Below are 16,073 nucleotides of genomic sequence, written 5' to 3'. Positions count from 1 at the left end.
TATTTGACGTATCACTTACAAGTGTAACGTTTAAATGTCCGGAGATATCTTCGAAAAACCGTAAAGCACTTATTGGGCCACAGCTCGGGAGGGGTCGATCCAAAATCACTCATCTTCGAACTTAGCCTGTCTTTTGACATTACCAAACGGAAAAAAAAAAGAATTTTCAAAATCGGATGCGTTTTACTCAAGTTATCGTGCAGACGGACAGACGGACATTTTTTTTTCACTGATTTGGCATCTCTAGACAACCAAAATAGGTTTCCCCTTACTCAGGGAGTCCAATTCGACGTGTTACGGACGTATGCGTAAACGCATAAGACCCCAGTACTTCGTACGGGTCTAAAAATACCAATGGCTCACGGGTATATCAGTTCCTCAAATTTATTCTAATTTTATTTTTTTAAAGGAAAGATCGATTTTTTACTGGCTGCGTCATTATTGTGAGCAGTCTTTTTTTTCGCTCAATAAAGTTCCTCAAACAGACACTACGGATTGAAGTCATTATCTGAATCGATTTTTATCTTTCTGCCCTTTTCGAGCACTAAACATTGTAGTTGGGTGCCGAATAGTATCAGTGACACCATGTTACCATGCCTTCAGTACATAACTCTATAAAAGTGTATCAGCTTACAATGTAAGCCTTACACCGTAAAACAGAAACTGGATTGGTGTCGAAATAAAGACGTTGGGTCCACGTATGCTAAATGAACCCCGACTTGGCAGGTTAAATAGCAAGGCTATGCTGGTACTATCGTCGATAATAGCCGTGCGTTTCGGTAGAGACGACTCATAATATTTACTACACAAGTCTCTTGTGCTCACACTGCACAGAAAGTAAGATCTGCAGAGAAATTTTTGTGGAAACATTTTTCCATATTTTCTTGTTTTTGTCGAGATTTCCAAGAATTTCGTTAATTTTACCAAAAAAATAATTTCGGAAAAATGTTGGAAAATTCAGGAAAATTTGGGGAAATGTTTTCGCAAAAATAGTCTCTGAGATCATTCCATTAAAGAAGTCCGAGATGCTTGGTATTTTTAACGGACCAATCGTGGCACCAATCCGAGAATGCTGGAATTACAGAAACGAATTGTTTTCAGCTGAATAATGCAACATTTATTCAAATGTAAATCTATTTAAAATAATTCCAACAAATCGAAAGATTCTTCGATTTTATTCTATTGATTAGATACAGTATGTGTGTGTGGCTCCTATATTTCCGAGCTGCAATAATTTCTTGTTATACAATTCTAATGTCAACGTAAAAAAGAGATGAAACAAAACATTCAACTTGATGTTATGGTCGTCGACTCTCTTTCCCACTAGAAAAACCCCCATTTATTCCGACCTCCCCTAAAATCGGCCATTTTCGAATCGTGACGATATTTGACTGTTGTAACGATCTTGCGGACGTCCGATGAACGAATTCTGTCTCGGCGGATCGATGTATTGTGACGATGTCACCTGCGATTTTCGCTCGTTGTACGTACGATCATAACGGTCCTCATTCTGATCGAGTGAACGCCAGCTCGAATCGGTTTTATTCTGACCCCATGGATCATTACCAGCGACCGATTGCATATGACTGAATGGCTTCACTGTCGACGATGGAACACTGGAACCCCACGATGCGCCACCACTTCGTTCATCGGGATAACGGCTGTCCGATGATGTGCTATCCAAATAGCGAGATTTAGTCGGCAAATTTGAGGCACTGTGGAAATGGAATAGTTAGTCACAATCCACCGACGCAAAAATGAGCAAAAATTACCGAGTGTCTCGTTCGTCTCGTACACGACTGTTGAAACTGCTCTGTGACGGTCCCATGGCGTAACGGTCTTTCGATGACGACGAACTGATTGCGTCACTTCGGTGCACCGGAACGGATCTTGCATCGTATGAACTAGAAGTTGTGTGCCTGGCGGAGTCCAGATCACGCTTCGGATAGTCGGAAACGGGACGTTTGAACGGATCTCGTTTGTATTCATCACGCTTGTAATCATCCCGTTTGGATGTTGAATAGTCATCGAGGCGCTTCTTATCGGACGAACGGCTGTCGTAAGCGCTTGATCGGCTACAGTGATTGTCGAGAGTTTAGAATTTGGGTTTCAATGTGACCGCAAAACCGTAAATTATTTACCTGCTTATGCTGGTATCGAAACGTGGCGGTGGTGGTGGTTCGAATCGACGATCACTTGCAGAACGTTTCCGATCAGAATCCGCATAGCGATCATGTTCAGCTGGTCGTTTAATCGCTCGCTTAGCTTCCTCGATTCTAGAATACAAACGATGCAATAGCGGAAAGAAAGAGGAATGAAATGTTAGGCGGCAGTTTGTCAATGAAAAATAAATTATTTTCTTTGGTAAAACGAAATGAGACACTAAAACCAACTGGTCTTCCTAAAATGGAACTCAAAGTTATAAGCAACACCAAATGTGAACGAAATGATTTGCGCGTTTTCACTTTGGTGACATTGCATATGTTGGGGATAATACAGAGGTAAAACTATAGAGAAGTCTTGAGATTGTAAAATGGTCAAAAATAAAATCGTACTTTAGCTGCTGCCGTTTCAGCTCCAACCGTTCCAGTTCAATTTTTTCTCTTTCCAATTTCTGTCGTTCCCTTTCCAATCGCAACAAGTCGGCCTTCTCCCGTTCGAGACGTAGCCGTTCCTTCTTCAATCGTTCCCGTTCGCGTAACAATCGCTCTTCCTCTTCACGTTGACGCCGGCGTGCCTCCACTCGTCGACGTTCCTCTTCTCTCAATTTGCGTTCACGTTCTCTCAACCGTTGATTCGTCAACTGACGTTCACGTTCATCGCGAATTTTCTGGAATGATAAAACATCACCTGTGGCCGGTCGCGGACGATGTGGTGGTCGTCGTGGTGCTGACGATGCTTCGTTCTGTTCGCGTGAAATACGGGCGGTGATTCGCTGCCGTTGAGGATGTGCATTTTCTCGTTTGCGTTCAGCCGTTACTTCACGTTTCTTTGCGTCAGCCGGCTTGTCACCATTGACGGACGACTCTTTGCCAGCGGTCGAGTCGTCTTTCTTCACCTCCTTTTCCGTTTTCTTGCGATCAGATGCAGTGTCCGCCTTCTTTTCACCATCAGCCTTGGTCGGCTTCGATACACAAATGTCGGACTTGGTTCGTTCCACCGAAATGATGCGACCATGCAATTCGGTCCGATGTAAATGTTCGATACATTTCGACGCATCGCTGGTGGAACCCATTGTGACCAGACCATAGCAACGCGTGCCCGGTGTACGTGTGTTCGTTACCACTTTGGCCCCGACCACTTTTCCGTACTTGGAGAAAATGATTTTCAGGTCTGTGGCTCGGGTCAAAGATGACAGACCAGACACCCATAGATTACGCGAACCGGATGATGAGGATGATGCTTTGGTTTTGGACGATTTGGAGGCGGTTTCTGCAACATCCGCATTTGGTAAGATTTTTGAAGAAATTTTTTGTTTTTAGCGAAAAAAAACTTGGTTTTTGAACGACGTCGGACAAGTAATTTACAAATTGCTCGGAAGAAAATATTTACCTTTGTCATCTTTGGTAGACGATTTCGTTGTCGACGTCTTCTGATCGCTGTGAATTAAAAAATGTTGTTGAGATAATGCTTGTCGGAACGTCCCATTTTGCTGATTTTTGTAAAATTTGAATTCTCTCTCTTTCTCCGTTTCCCGTTTCTGCTTATGCATTGCTTTTGCTAATGGATCAATCAAACACTCAAAACTAATTTTTCTTTTTTCCTGTTTCGATCACTTGAAAAACTTGAATTTTGCACTGAACATTTTGAAATCAAAATTGAAAGCAGACAATTAGCAACAACAAAAAAAAACTTTTTTTTAAATTTTTCGCTTTCGATTCGTCGACGGAGGGGCCCCAGAATAAAATTTTGCATCTGTTTTTGTGTAACAACCAACCTATCATCCTTTTTCGCCGATTTTGCATCCTCTTTGTCAGCGGACGCCTTGTTGCTAGATTTATCGTCGCCATTCTCATTGGAAACCTTTGTCCCAGCTGTCGTTGATTTCGATACGTCCGTTGTTTCCTTTTCCGCTTTCTCTGCTAAGTAAAATAGGAAATTGGATTTCAATTTTAATGAATTTTTGGTTTGTGATGATTGTGGATGTAGTTGCTCGGCGGTAAGCTGACGGCACGTTGAAACTTCCAAATAGACTGCCCAATCACCTAGGGAAGGCTGAAGATTTTGGATTTCGTCTGTGTCTGAGAATGTGAGATAAAAACCATTGGACAGATACGAATCGGATGCTCTGGATCAATGTTCTGTCGATGAGTGCGGCCATGATGAGCAGTGATACAAGATCACGAACCATTACCACTGTTCAGGTGTGCCAGAAAAAAATCCAGAATTTGAGCGGCTCTTTCGATATTTTTGTCATGTGACGATCGCTGTTTCATGCGATGGGTATCATACCAAAAAATCGCGCTAGTCGTTCAGTGACATCACAATTGTGATTCTCTTTCCGTGGTGATTCGAATGCAATTTTACAATGAGGCAAAAAGGCACATGGAATTCGGTATAATATCGGAACTGAATCAATGTCTGAATAGTTTCGACTTTTCGGCAGCAACAAATCGCCATCCTTGTCAATCACTGCAGTACAGAGCACAGTTTTCTGATGCTACTCTGAGGCCCAAAAATTTTTTTGATTGAAACAAAGGCCGTAAATCGGCCCGACGTACATTTTGTCATCATCCGTGAAGCCATTGAAATGGGAAAGTGTTTCGGGACAGCAACCACATCATTCCAAATTAGAAATTATTATGCGTCCATGACAATTGTGTTACGACAGCACGATTTTTTGGTATGAAAAACTTTCGGCTGGCATTTTGACGGAAATTGTTGGTGTCCAAGATGCCGATGCAGTTGAATTTTTGAAGCAGCGGAATAAATTGTTGAGCGCAGTCGAACATTTTTTGTGTGATAAATTTTCCAATAAACTTAACTTAAAAATTGGCAATTTTATATCTAATAGGCGGGCGGTGTTGGTGGCGTAATGTTCTAAAATATTTATTTTTGTCAAAAAGTTACCTGGCTTCTCCTTAGATTTTTCCTCAGTGTCCTAGAAAAGGAAACAAAGACGCTCGTTAGTGTGAAAGACAGTGAAGAAGGTCTAGTAAATACATGCACAACAGGTGAAGCTTTTAGAGTTATCGCATCCTAGTGAATTTTGGAGTGCACCAAGGTGACTCTAGAAGAATACTTTTCAACACAGAGATCTAAGCGTGGAAACGACGACATCAAATCTTAGTGCAGCTGTTAGAATGTATTTTCCACTACACCATTGGCGACTATTTGTCTTCTATTGTAGCGCACTATTTACTGAGGCTACGAATAGTTCGAATATATGAATCAAACGTCAAAGTTATCCCAATCACTTCAACAAAACTTGGCTAATTATTGAGAGTGGCATGATTGGTAGCCAGAATCTGTAGCGTTCCTTTGTACATACGTCGGTTCTACACTGGAGGCTTCCTACTACAATATCGACTCGACATTCAAAACAGAAAATCGTCGAAGAGTTTGCGTTAAGTATGGTTTCCACTCAACAAAAAGTACTTCGTGTGAGAGCCGTGAGAGAACAAGTAAACAAAGCAAAAATTTAAAGATTCAATTTTATCTCTCACACGGTGTACTTTTTTGGTAAGTGGAGATCTAGCCTTACCCCTGATTTCCACTTACGAAACATGCACTCCGATTTCTCTTTATTTACTCTTTCAACAATATAAAAGTGGTTGAGCTAAACGGAGTGGTTTTTTTGAAAGAGGAAATAAAACTTTAAGTATGTTGTCCACTCAACAAGAGAGTGAGCTGTCAAGTACACAAAGGAAAAATTCAAAAAATTAAATTTTGTCTCTCTCACACGGAGTACTTTTTTGGTAAATGTAAATCAATCCTTGACGCATAAAAATCAACGCTACACGGCAATAAAAATGATAATTATAACGTCGACCACTCACCTCATCTTGGAATATTTTCTCTTCATCTTCACCAATCGTCAAATTCAACGAATCTTCATTCTCTCCGTTGTTGGCCTCGTTATTCAACCGTTGAATGTCGCTGCTACTTTTTTCCAATTCATCGACAAACGATTCCTTGTCGATTTCTCCGACCTCATCGACGATCTCGTCATCATCGTCATCAGCTTCATCCTTTACTATTAAATCGTCAGTGTCTAAGCCTTCTTCGCCCGACGCTTCCAAAATGAATGACTCATCACCATTGGTATTGTCAGACTTTTGGCTGGAATTGAGACGCTTCTTCGGCGAACCGACTTCCAATGTGAATATGTGGTCATCTGGGTCAATATTCTCTTCGATGAGAGCCTGGAATTGATTTTTTGTTTTGATAAAATTAAATTTCGATTTGCTTTGCGCGATTATGCTTTGAAATTATTGTCAGTCACGAATATAATTTTCGTCTACTTTACAGATCACATTTTACTACGAACTTCGATGTGACAGCATCGATGTCATCAAATTATCTCCCAATAAAAATTTCATCAAAAAACTGAATTTTTAAATCAGTTTTGTTTATACAAACAAAAATTTCCGATTGTAAATTACCATTAACCAATTACAAACAATAAAAATGGTAATTTCACCCACTTACCTCTTGTAAACGTTTGACGAGATCCATTTTGACTCCTGTCGTTTCAAGGGAACGCTTTTCTAATTCTACTTTTAAGTCACACACTCTCAGTTCCGATAACCTTTTTCCGCCTTCAGTTCCCATGATTTGGATATCAAGTAATTATCGCTTAGGGAGAACTTAACACCTCAATACTGAAATATTTTATGATAATTTTTTGCTGCTTCGAACAATGGCGTGTGGAAAATTCTTAAAGATATTTTAATGGTAATGTTGGCAGTACCGGTTTGACACTTCAACAATGAATGTCAGAGGATGGTATATGGTATAACCGGTATACCGAACAGATTTTTTCATTTCAAAAAAGGCAACACAGTCCGAAAATTCAAAAATGGTTTTTGTTTGTAAAACCCTAACAGAATCTAAGTAGGACATTTAAAGCTCTATAATCTTAGTAGGTCCCTTCATTTTAAGAACGCAGGAACATACTAAGTCTTATGGTTGGCATCACGATAGCCGAATTTGTTGTATGAAAATCCGTCAGCAAAATTGGAACGGTTCAGTTGATTGATTTTTCCGTATGGTGAAAATTTTTTTGAATCGGACACACCATTTTTGTTTCCGGACGTTTATGGTGCTATCGATAGGGAATTTCAAGGTGATCATTTCGTAGAAGAAGTTTTTTTTTTTAAACGACCTCTCCGGCTCGGGCGACTCTGAGAAAATTTGAAAATTTCAAAATCATGACTTTTTCAGAAAATTTTTCCCCGTAGTGAAACGACCCGGCCGGTTTTGATCTAATGGTAGTTTGTAGAGAATTGACAGACGATTCTAATAAAAGTATCGTCGGGTCGAAAGGCTGTAGCTGTGAGTCAGGGTGAGGCATCAAAGTCCAATTTTATGGTTTTATCAATGAGCACCCCAACCGATTTTTCATTTTATTGGCTTAAAATGAAGGCTAGCACATCCCATTTAACATATCACAAAATTGAGAGGGGTTTTTTCAATTTTTTCAAAAAATCTTAAAAAACTTTCTTGTGGGTGCCCACATTCCTGAGATTTTTTTATGGAAATGTATGGAAAGTTCTACTAAAAATTAAATTAATTGCTATATACTGGTTGTCTCTGGTCTACCGAACAATTATATGCACTAAAAAGAAATTTAACATTTTTACTTTGTGAATGTGGACAACTTTCACTGATTTTTTCACCATCGGGAAGCTTTCTGGTCATATCTAGCTCATCCACTGCTGGGTATAGCTTCAGTTGCTACCATATCTCATAGCCTGAGACCGCACCTTTCCAAAAATACCAAACTTGCCCTATTCGCTATCTGGCTTGTATTCTTCACGGTGTCAAATATGTGGGTAAGTCGACCCACTCGAAAGATTTTTGAGACAGTTTCTTATTTCCAATTTTAACCGAAATAAAGTTACAAATTATGTCAAATAAGGAGGTCTTGGATTTAATGAAGTTCACATGCAAAGTGATACATTCTTACCCACATACGACTTACCCACATATTTGACACCGTGAAGAATACAAGCCAGATAGCGAATAGGGCAAGTTTGGTATTTTTGGAAAGGTGCGGTCTCAGGCTATGAGATATGGTAGTAACTGAAGCTATACCCAGCAGTGGATGAGCTAGATATGACCAGAAAGCTTCCCGATGGTGAAAAAATCAGTGAAAGTTGTCCACATTCACAAAGTAAAAATGTTAAATTTCTTTTGAGTGCATTTAATTGTTCGGTAGACCAGAGACAACCAGTATATAGCAATTAATTTCATTTTTAGTAGAACTTTCCATACATTCCCATTAAAAAATCTCAGGAATATGGGCACCCACAAGAAAGTTTTTTAAGATTTTTTGAAAAAATTGAAAAACCCCCCTCAATTTTTTGATATGTTAAATGGGATGTGCTAGCCTTCATTTTAAGCAAATAAAATGAAAAATCGGTTGGGGTGCTCATTGATAAAACCATAAAATTGGACTATGATGCCGCACCCTGACGCACAGCTACAACCTTTCAACCCGACGATACTTTTATTAGAATCGTCTGTCAATTCTCTACAAACTACCATTAGATCAAAACCGGCCGGGTCGTTTCACTACGGGGAAAAATTTTCTGAAAAAGTCATGATTTTGAAATTTTCAAGTTTACTCAGAGTCGCCCGAGCCGGAGAGGTCGTTTAAAAAAAAAAAAAACTTCTTCTACGAAATGATCACCTTGAAATTCCCTATCGATAGCACCATAAACGTTCGGAAACAAAAATGGTGTGTCCGATTCAAAAAAAATTTTAATTGTGGTATTAAGTTCGAAGAAAAAGATACTATTTTTGGATTGGTCCTTCAAACCTAAGCTTGTTTTTCGAAGTACTTAAGTGATAATTATGTAAGTGTAAATAAAGCGGAGCCGCAAGTTCGAATGTGAAGTTTGAGAAAAAAGTTCATGAAAATCATCAAGTGCGTCGTGAGTTCTTGGAATGAGATTTTTAAGGAAAGTCCTCCGAGTGCTGCGTTTAAACGTTTAAATAATCCACACACTTTGCATGTGAACGTACATTCAAGCAAAATAGCCTTTTACGAATGTCGTTTGTCGGTGGGTCCAGTTTCCAACTGCTACAATCAGGACCGCTTCTCCAAATTAAATGAATTTGTTTTTTGATTAATATTTTTTAGCTTTAAAACTCGATTATGACCGAAAATTATCCACTTATTTGATTAGGTTTTCAATAAGTATTGAAAGCCTACGATCACAACAACAAATCTACGTGTTTCAAAGTAATTTTTTGTTTTTTAAAGACAAGAACACAACCAGTCGGTGAAATGAAATTTTGACAGAAAACGTATGGGTCATCTGTCAAAATTTTCACCTCGTTTAGAAAAATGTGTGAGAATTTTATTTCTCCGACTGTTGTATGCTTCACTTGACTTAATGTTCATCATTTTCGAAATTGAATCCGTAGAAATTCGGTACCATTTTGTCTCACCAGCACTACACTAAATCACTTAGTTATTTTCGAAAAACTTTAAGAATTGAAATTAAACCCTGCTACATTTGCTAGATCACACTTACCAGAACATTGAATCATTTAAACCGACCTCACCGGGTATATACGATATAGCACACAACAGAGCGTTCACGTTACCGCCGTTACCATTATCATTATACCATTACCACTAGCACACTGTATGTCAAAATATACGCTATCGGTTCCACGACAAACCTCGGCCATTTCTTTTTGCTTGAAACCACGTTCTTGAAAACAACGACAGCAATCATGAGTCTAGCTATTTCTAAAAAACGAAAGGTAAATGCAATTCTAAATCGCTCGAAAAGCCCACTAACGTTATGTGAACAACCTAAGCACTTCGTAGAAGTCGGAAATTGACTCGGATTTAGTCTAACGGGAGTTGTGTACGAAGTGTAAAGACTAGGTGGAACTTGACAAGTGAATTTGTTTGAAAATCCATTTATTGATTGATGTATTGGATCTGAATACCATTTGTAGACAGAATTTCTCGGACGCATTCCACGCAAATCCGTTCTGTCAACAAAAACGGAGCATTTCATTGATTTAAGAAAGTTAACGAAGCATAACCTCACTTTCGTATCTCCTTCCAGTTTGTTGCCGATGGCATGTTCAAAGCTGAATTGAACGAGTTCCTGACTCGTGAATTAGCTGAAGATGGTTATTCCGGTGTCGAAGTTCGTGTTACACCACAACGAACAGAGATCATCATCATGGCCACAAAGACCCAAAACGTATTGGGAGAAAAGGGACGTCGCATTCGTGAATTGACAGCTGTTGTACAAAAAAGGTAACACTTCGATTGCATGCAATGGAACGGATCATCCGTAACGCATTCGTCCGATTTTACAGATTCAACTTCGCTTCGGGAAGTGTTGAACTTTACGCAGAAAAGGTGGCAACCCGTGGATTGTGCGCCATTGCTCAGGCTGAATCATTGCGCTACAAACTGACTGGTGGATTAGCCGTTCGTCGTGCATGCTACGGTGTACTTCGATTTATCATGGAATCCGGCGCCAAGGGTTGCGAAGTTGTTGTGTCCGGTAAACTACGTGGTCAACGTGCTAAGTCGATGAAATTCGTTGACGGTTTGATGATCCATTCCGGCGATCCATGCAACGATTATGTGGACACAGCCACACGTCACGTTCTGTTGCGACAAGGTGTACTCGGCATCAAGGTGAAAATCATGTTGCCATATGATCCACTCGGCAAAGCTGGACCCAAGAAACCATTGCCAGACAATGTATCCGTCGTAGAGCCAAAGGATGAGGTCATCTACGAACAGCCAGAAAGTGAATACAAAACTCTTCAGCCAACCGGAGATGAGAAGCCAGTCATCAACGAACATTTGGATGTTTAAGAGACAGCTGATTTTTTGTATTTCTACGACATTAAGGGGGAATAAAAAAGAAATGTTTTGAGAACATAACCAGCCAACCAGTTTTATGCTTTCGTCTTCCAAAGTTTCCCACATGTGCAATGGGTGCCAATGAAATGATGGCACATCGCTTTGCCTCAATAAAAATTCACTTTCTACGCAAACGATTCCAACACACACACAAATTCTGATTGAGCGGCACACAATCCTTTCATCTTCGTTGATTGATTTCGATTCTCGTTGTTGTGCTGCAATTCGTTTTTTGTTTGTTTTTGTCCATCGGTTGAGCTCCATAATTTATTCGTAATTAATTTCCGACAACGAATTCAGAATTCTGTAGCGCAGAAAAAAGGTGAGTGACTACTGGATACTGGATGCTGACTCGAATTGATAATATCGGTTCAATTAACAGCAAACTTTTTTCGTTGGTTTGATTAAGAAGGAAGACATGCCGATTAGCTATTCTCATTGAGTAGTGGCGTCTGCTGTTCCGTGTCTAATTATTTAGGTTTTCTGTAACAACATTTTATTCGAAGATACCTTGTAGCACAGCAAAGATGGTTAGGAAGTGGATAAATGTCTTAAATTTATCAACTTCCGAATTATGGTAATAATTCGGCGAAATCGAAAGAACCATTGGAGTCTGTAAACATTTTCCAATTTTTAACCTTTTACATCAATAGTTTTTCTTTCGCTTCTATTACTTCATTACTATTGATCTAAGTGTTTTCAAGAAATTGATTTCAAATCTTTTACTTCAATTTTTGAACGTCTGTCCTTTTGTATAAGTGAATCTTAGTCATAGCTTGACGTTTCTTCACGAAGTCGGTACCGATAACTGCTAAATGGTTAGAAATACTAGGTATTTGAACCAAGTGTGAACGGAGAGAATGGTTGAGCAACGTTCAAGCGCAACATCAAATAATCAGCAAAAGAAAATTCATTTTGACATTGCCCTTAGCCCCAAATAACTTCTCTCCGTTGTATTCTGTTAGGGATGGCAACCAAAGTATTTAAACACTGCCTTCAGCGGATCGCAAAGAAAAGAACGAAACCCATTTCGATTGAATTTGAGAAAATTGATTGAATATGGTGAATATGTTGGCATGAATGTTGGAAAATCCATTACATAACATAACTGGGGATAAAAATGAAAAGTCTCGTTATCGTGTGTTTATTGACCTCGGCTTCGCCTCGGATCAACAAAATTCACACGAGAAAACTGTACTTTTCATACTTTTATCCCTTGTTACTACCGTTACTTATCGCTGTAAAATCTCTATTAAAATAGTAAAAGTGCTGCAATGAAGTGACTTGTGCCGAAACTTGAGTTCTGTGTTTTTTGTGGATTTGCGTTACCTTCAGTGGTTTATATACTTTTGGGGTGGCGTCAGTACTGATACTCTTTGATGCTAACATCGCGGATTTTCATACAAAAAAATTCACCATCGTAGCTGAATTTATCGTTCCCTCCATGATGTGGTCAGAACTTGAGGACCTCTCCAACTGTATACACTTAATTGTCTTGTATGTGGTGGACTAGAACGTTTACCATTATGTTTTTATAATAACAATTCCCAGGTTGAATATTTTGAAAAGAGACCATTCACAAAAAGAAAAAAAATGGCTGTTTCGACCTCGAGAACTAGCGGTGGTCCAAAAGTCAGAGTGGACTGACTATGTTCAGTTGTTTCCGGAAGCCTCAAGACAGCAGTAAATCTTTCAATTGAACTAGCGTTAGAAAGTTTACATAAGTGATTTCCATCTGATGGAAAATCGATTGTCAAAGAAAGCCACTCTGAAACATTCCCAAAAAAAACGTAGCACCAAAAACAAGAATGAAAATTCACACATTTCCACGAGCATAAAACACTATTCAAACAAAAACAAAACGAAACACAAACCACCACACAGAACTAGACTCATTAGAGATTTCTATGTAACATTTACCAGTAGGATATTATAATAGTCCGTTGCCAATTCGCAACGTTAAAAATATCGAATGTCCTACCCAAAGTTTACAGCCTTGCCCTTGCATTCACAAATCCTATTTTACACTTTTAATAATTCTTTTTGAAAAATTTGCCAAAGTTTATCAAAATTTACCGAAACTTGCCAAAATTTATCGATCTATCGATATTGGTAAATTTTGCCAATAGAGACAAAGCATCAAAAACAACCCAATTAATAGTATTTTACATAACTAGGGATAAAAAGATGAAAAGTAGAGTTTTTATGTGAATTTTGTTGATCCGATGTCAATAAACACACGAAAACGAGACTTTTAACTTTTTATCCCGAGTTATTTAATAGATTTTACATGCTGTGGGCGTCGAAAGAAGTGCTTAAAACATGAAAAGTACGGTTTTTGACGCATGTAGCATGTAATAGTTATTTGTGTATCTGTTTTGGACGATTGTTTTTAGGCAATTTCGCGAGTTGTAGCCCGAACGAAGTGAGGGCTACATGCGAAAGTGCCTAAAATCAATCGTCCAAAACAGATACTCAAAAAATTTTTCATGTAAGGGGTCGAAAACCCGAGAAAAATGTCGAAACTCCCTCATTTTCGGCCCCGACACTTGAAAATAACTATTTTATGCCAAATACTGCGAAAGTTTGTATTTTCGGTCCTCAAATGGTGACCGAAAGTAAAAAATTCAGGCCTTGGGCCGAAAGTAAATGTCACTGTCATCATTTTACTTTCGCCCCGTGGGCTTGCGTATTTGCGGGCCGAAAGTAAATGCCACTGTCATCATTTTACTTTCGGTCCTCATATGTCTCGAAAACACATGTGAGCAAGTGAATGTATGTTTCCAGTAATTTCATTTGTTAAATTGTTTTTATTTTTATACCAGGGGGCTGCCGCCCCTGGTCCCCCGCGCTTTTCGGCATTTTGGTGTTTCTACAGCAAATTTTGTTGATAACTCAACAGTTTAATTAAAATTATTTTTTGTTTCGGACCGAAAATACAAATCTTCCGCAGTATTTGGCATAAAAAATAGTATGCATCACTCGGGGCAAAAGTAAAAAAATTCAAATCGTGGGATTGCCGCCCTTGCCTGCGGCGCGGGCTGCAAACTTCGCAAGTTTGAATTTTTTTACTTTCGCCCCTTGTTATGCAAATACTATTTCATGTGTCGGGGCCGAAAATGAGGGAGTTTCGATATTTTTCTCAGGTTTTCGACCCCTTACATGATTACATGCTGAGGGCTTCGAAAGAAGTGCTTGAAATACGAAAAGTACGGTCAATTATGTTTTTCCTTATTTTCTCCCCTCAATAGGCCAGGAGAGGGATTACGACATCATCTCATTGAAAAATGTCGCTGCAACAAAACCAATGTCATCAGAAAAATAATTAATTTTTTACTCGACGGATTTTAGTCAAATTAAATGCCATCTTGTAGCACATGACCTCAGAACTCTGGAACAGCAATTATTTTTTAAATCGTCCCTATATCAGCTTGGGGATAAGGGTTTAAAAAAATGCTGCCGTTTGATCACATCTACCTTCTACTACTTTCTCTCCAGTGGGAAGAAAAAAAAAAACTTTTCTCTTTTGAACTCTCACTATGTTTATGTTTTCCAAAATAGCATACACTTCAAGCAAGCAAAAGTGATCATAGTCGACAGCTGCCAAATAGAGTACTATTCTGTATGAAATTGTTTTTTCATACCTAGGACTCCGTCCAATATGAAAAATACTATTCGTACCTAGGACAAAAAAGTCTTTTTTAGCGTATTCGATTCGAAACTTCTCACACGCTAAAAAAGACTTTTTCGTCCTAGGTACGAAATGTACCATTATAGTGTTTACGGTTATATGAGACACTGTCCAGTTTCAGTACCCTATTTAGAGTACCACCAGTGCCACTCATGCTTGAAGTGCGTTGGCCCAACCGATATTTTTGTTTTGTGGAGAAAAACGGCAAAACACAACATGTACGCATGAAAAACGTCGTATTCACCTCTGGGAGAAATAGGAAACTCCAACTCGAGCAAAATTGCAGCTCTCGCTTCACTCTCTGGCTCCAAACATCGCTCTTGTTGAAATATCCTATTTTCATCCCTCAGTAAACAAATAACTATTTCATTTGTGATGGAATGTTAATGACTCTCGCAATCACAATATGACTGTAAATGAACGAAAATCTAAAACAATATTCGAAATTTTGCTTTTGAAGATACAATAAATAGATACAGAGATGCTATACGACCCGAACAAATGAACCAAAATGTCAGAAGCAGCAACATACATAACGTATCTCTCTCTCCATACTGGAACTCATTCAAAATATAAATAATAATTTCGAGGGATAATATATGGAACAACGAACGACGACTAATGTGTTAAATTCAGAAAATTGATAGGCTGAACAGAACTTTGAATTGATATGCTTCGGACAGGTGAAATGACTTAAACATGCTGCTTAAAATGGGATGTATTATTATATATTATCATACGTATTTTGGCGGGTGTATGGCATAAAGTATCGTTCAGACTAGACAGTGAAAATGAATGTATGCGGAGTGTTTGATGAATATATTATTACATGTTCATGGTAGGGTATATACTGGGTCTGGGGTACAAATATAATGTAAATGGATGAAGCAACCGATAAATGCATAGCATATACGAGAATTTCTACCCTCATTCCCATATCTGTCCTGGATTGATACACAATTTGCTCCGCCCATACAATTAAATCACCATAAAGAGACATATTTCAATGCAGAAAATAAAGCAATTCGGGACAGAGGAATATATTATTACATACAATTTCATATCTATTCCGTTTGCTCTCCTTCTATAAATTTCCTCTATTCTAAAGATATGAAATGCGTGCGAATGACAGGTTTCGTATATATACTATACGTACATACATACTGACGTCACTTTTACATGACACAAAGGCATTATGGCAAAAATATTATGTGATGAATTCGTGTATGGAAGACGGCATAACAAAATTGATTTTTAAAAAGAAAGCAGAAAATAGAAACCGACCGAATTGGATGCGTTGCGTATATA

General features: G+C 38.7%; 2 protein-coding genes across 3 annotated transcripts; one reads left to right on the top strand and one right to left on the bottom strand.

Moving 5' to 3' along the window:
• Positions 1–1,094: 1,094 nt before the first annotated feature.
• On the bottom strand, positions 1,095–6,906 carry LOC119076741 (SAFB-like transcription modulator). Of its 2 annotated transcripts, none has more exons than XM_037183685.1 (9): positions 6,652–6,906; positions 6,000–6,365; positions 5,071–5,101; positions 3,938–4,082; positions 3,553–3,599; positions 2,556–3,432; positions 2,142–2,276; positions 1,773–2,075; positions 1,095–1,715 (listed from the first exon to the last, which is right to left on the bottom strand). In XM_037183685.1, exons 1-9 carry the CDS (start codon positions 6,772–6,774, stop codon positions 1,355–1,357), a joined length of 2,388 nt encoding a protein of 795 aa, XP_037039580.1. In that variant the 5' UTR covers positions 6,775–6,906; the 3' UTR covers positions 1,095–1,354. The 2 variants fall into 2 exon arrangements, with proteins under 2 accessions (XP_037039580.1, XP_037039581.1); XM_037183686.1 differs by having other exon boundaries at positions 3,938–4,079; positions 6,652–6,898.
• A 2,883-nt stretch (positions 6,907–9,789) lies between these two features.
• LOC119076759 (40S ribosomal protein S3) lies at positions 9,790–11,103 on the top strand. Its single transcript, XM_037183716.1, has 3 exons — positions 9,790–9,942; positions 10,257–10,453; positions 10,516–11,103. The coding sequence occupies exons 1-3, from the start codon at positions 9,913–9,915 to the stop codon at positions 11,024–11,026; spliced, it is 738 nt and encodes a 245-aa protein (XP_037039611.1). The 5' UTR covers positions 9,790–9,912; the 3' UTR covers positions 11,027–11,103.
• The last annotated feature ends 4,970 nt before the right edge of the window (positions 11,104–16,073 follow it).

The sequence above is a fragment of the Bradysia coprophila genome, unplaced genomic scaffold, assembly GCF_014529535.1.
Source record: "Bradysia coprophila strain Holo2 unplaced genomic scaffold, BU_Bcop_v1 contig_232, whole genome shotgun sequence".
Classification (NCBI taxonomy): Eukaryota; Metazoa; Arthropoda; class Insecta; order Diptera; family Sciaridae; genus Bradysia; species Bradysia coprophila.
The sequence above is the reverse complement of the archived record's forward strand: the minus strand, read 5'-3'. Positions and strand labels throughout refer to the sequence as shown.

Excerpts from the sequence above, each read along its gene's own strand:
- LOC119076741 (XM_037183685.1), bottom strand. The coding sequence starts at position 6,774 with ATGGGAACTGAAGGCGGAAAAAGGTTATCGGAACTGAGAGTGTGTGAC. Across the intron at positions 3,433-3,552 it reads GTCTACCAAAGATGACAAAG|AAACCGCCTCCAAATCGTCC; the intron begins GTAAATATTTTC and ends CGGATGTTGCAG. Across the intron at positions 1,716-1,772 it reads CGAGACGAACGAGACACTCG|TGCCTCAAATTTGCCGACTA; the intron begins GTAATTTTTGCT and ends CCATTTCCACAG.
- LOC119076759 (XM_037183716.1), top strand. The coding sequence starts at position 9,913 with ATGAGTCTAGCTATTTCTAAAAAACGAAAG. Across the intron at positions 9,943-10,256 it reads CTATTTCTAAAAAACGAAAG|TTTGTTGCCGATGGCATGTT; the intron begins GTAAATGCAATT and ends ATCTCCTTCCAG. Across the intron at positions 10,454-10,515 it reads ACAGCTGTTGTACAAAAAAG|ATTCAACTTCGCTTCGGGAA; the intron begins GTAACACTTCGA and ends CCGATTTTACAG.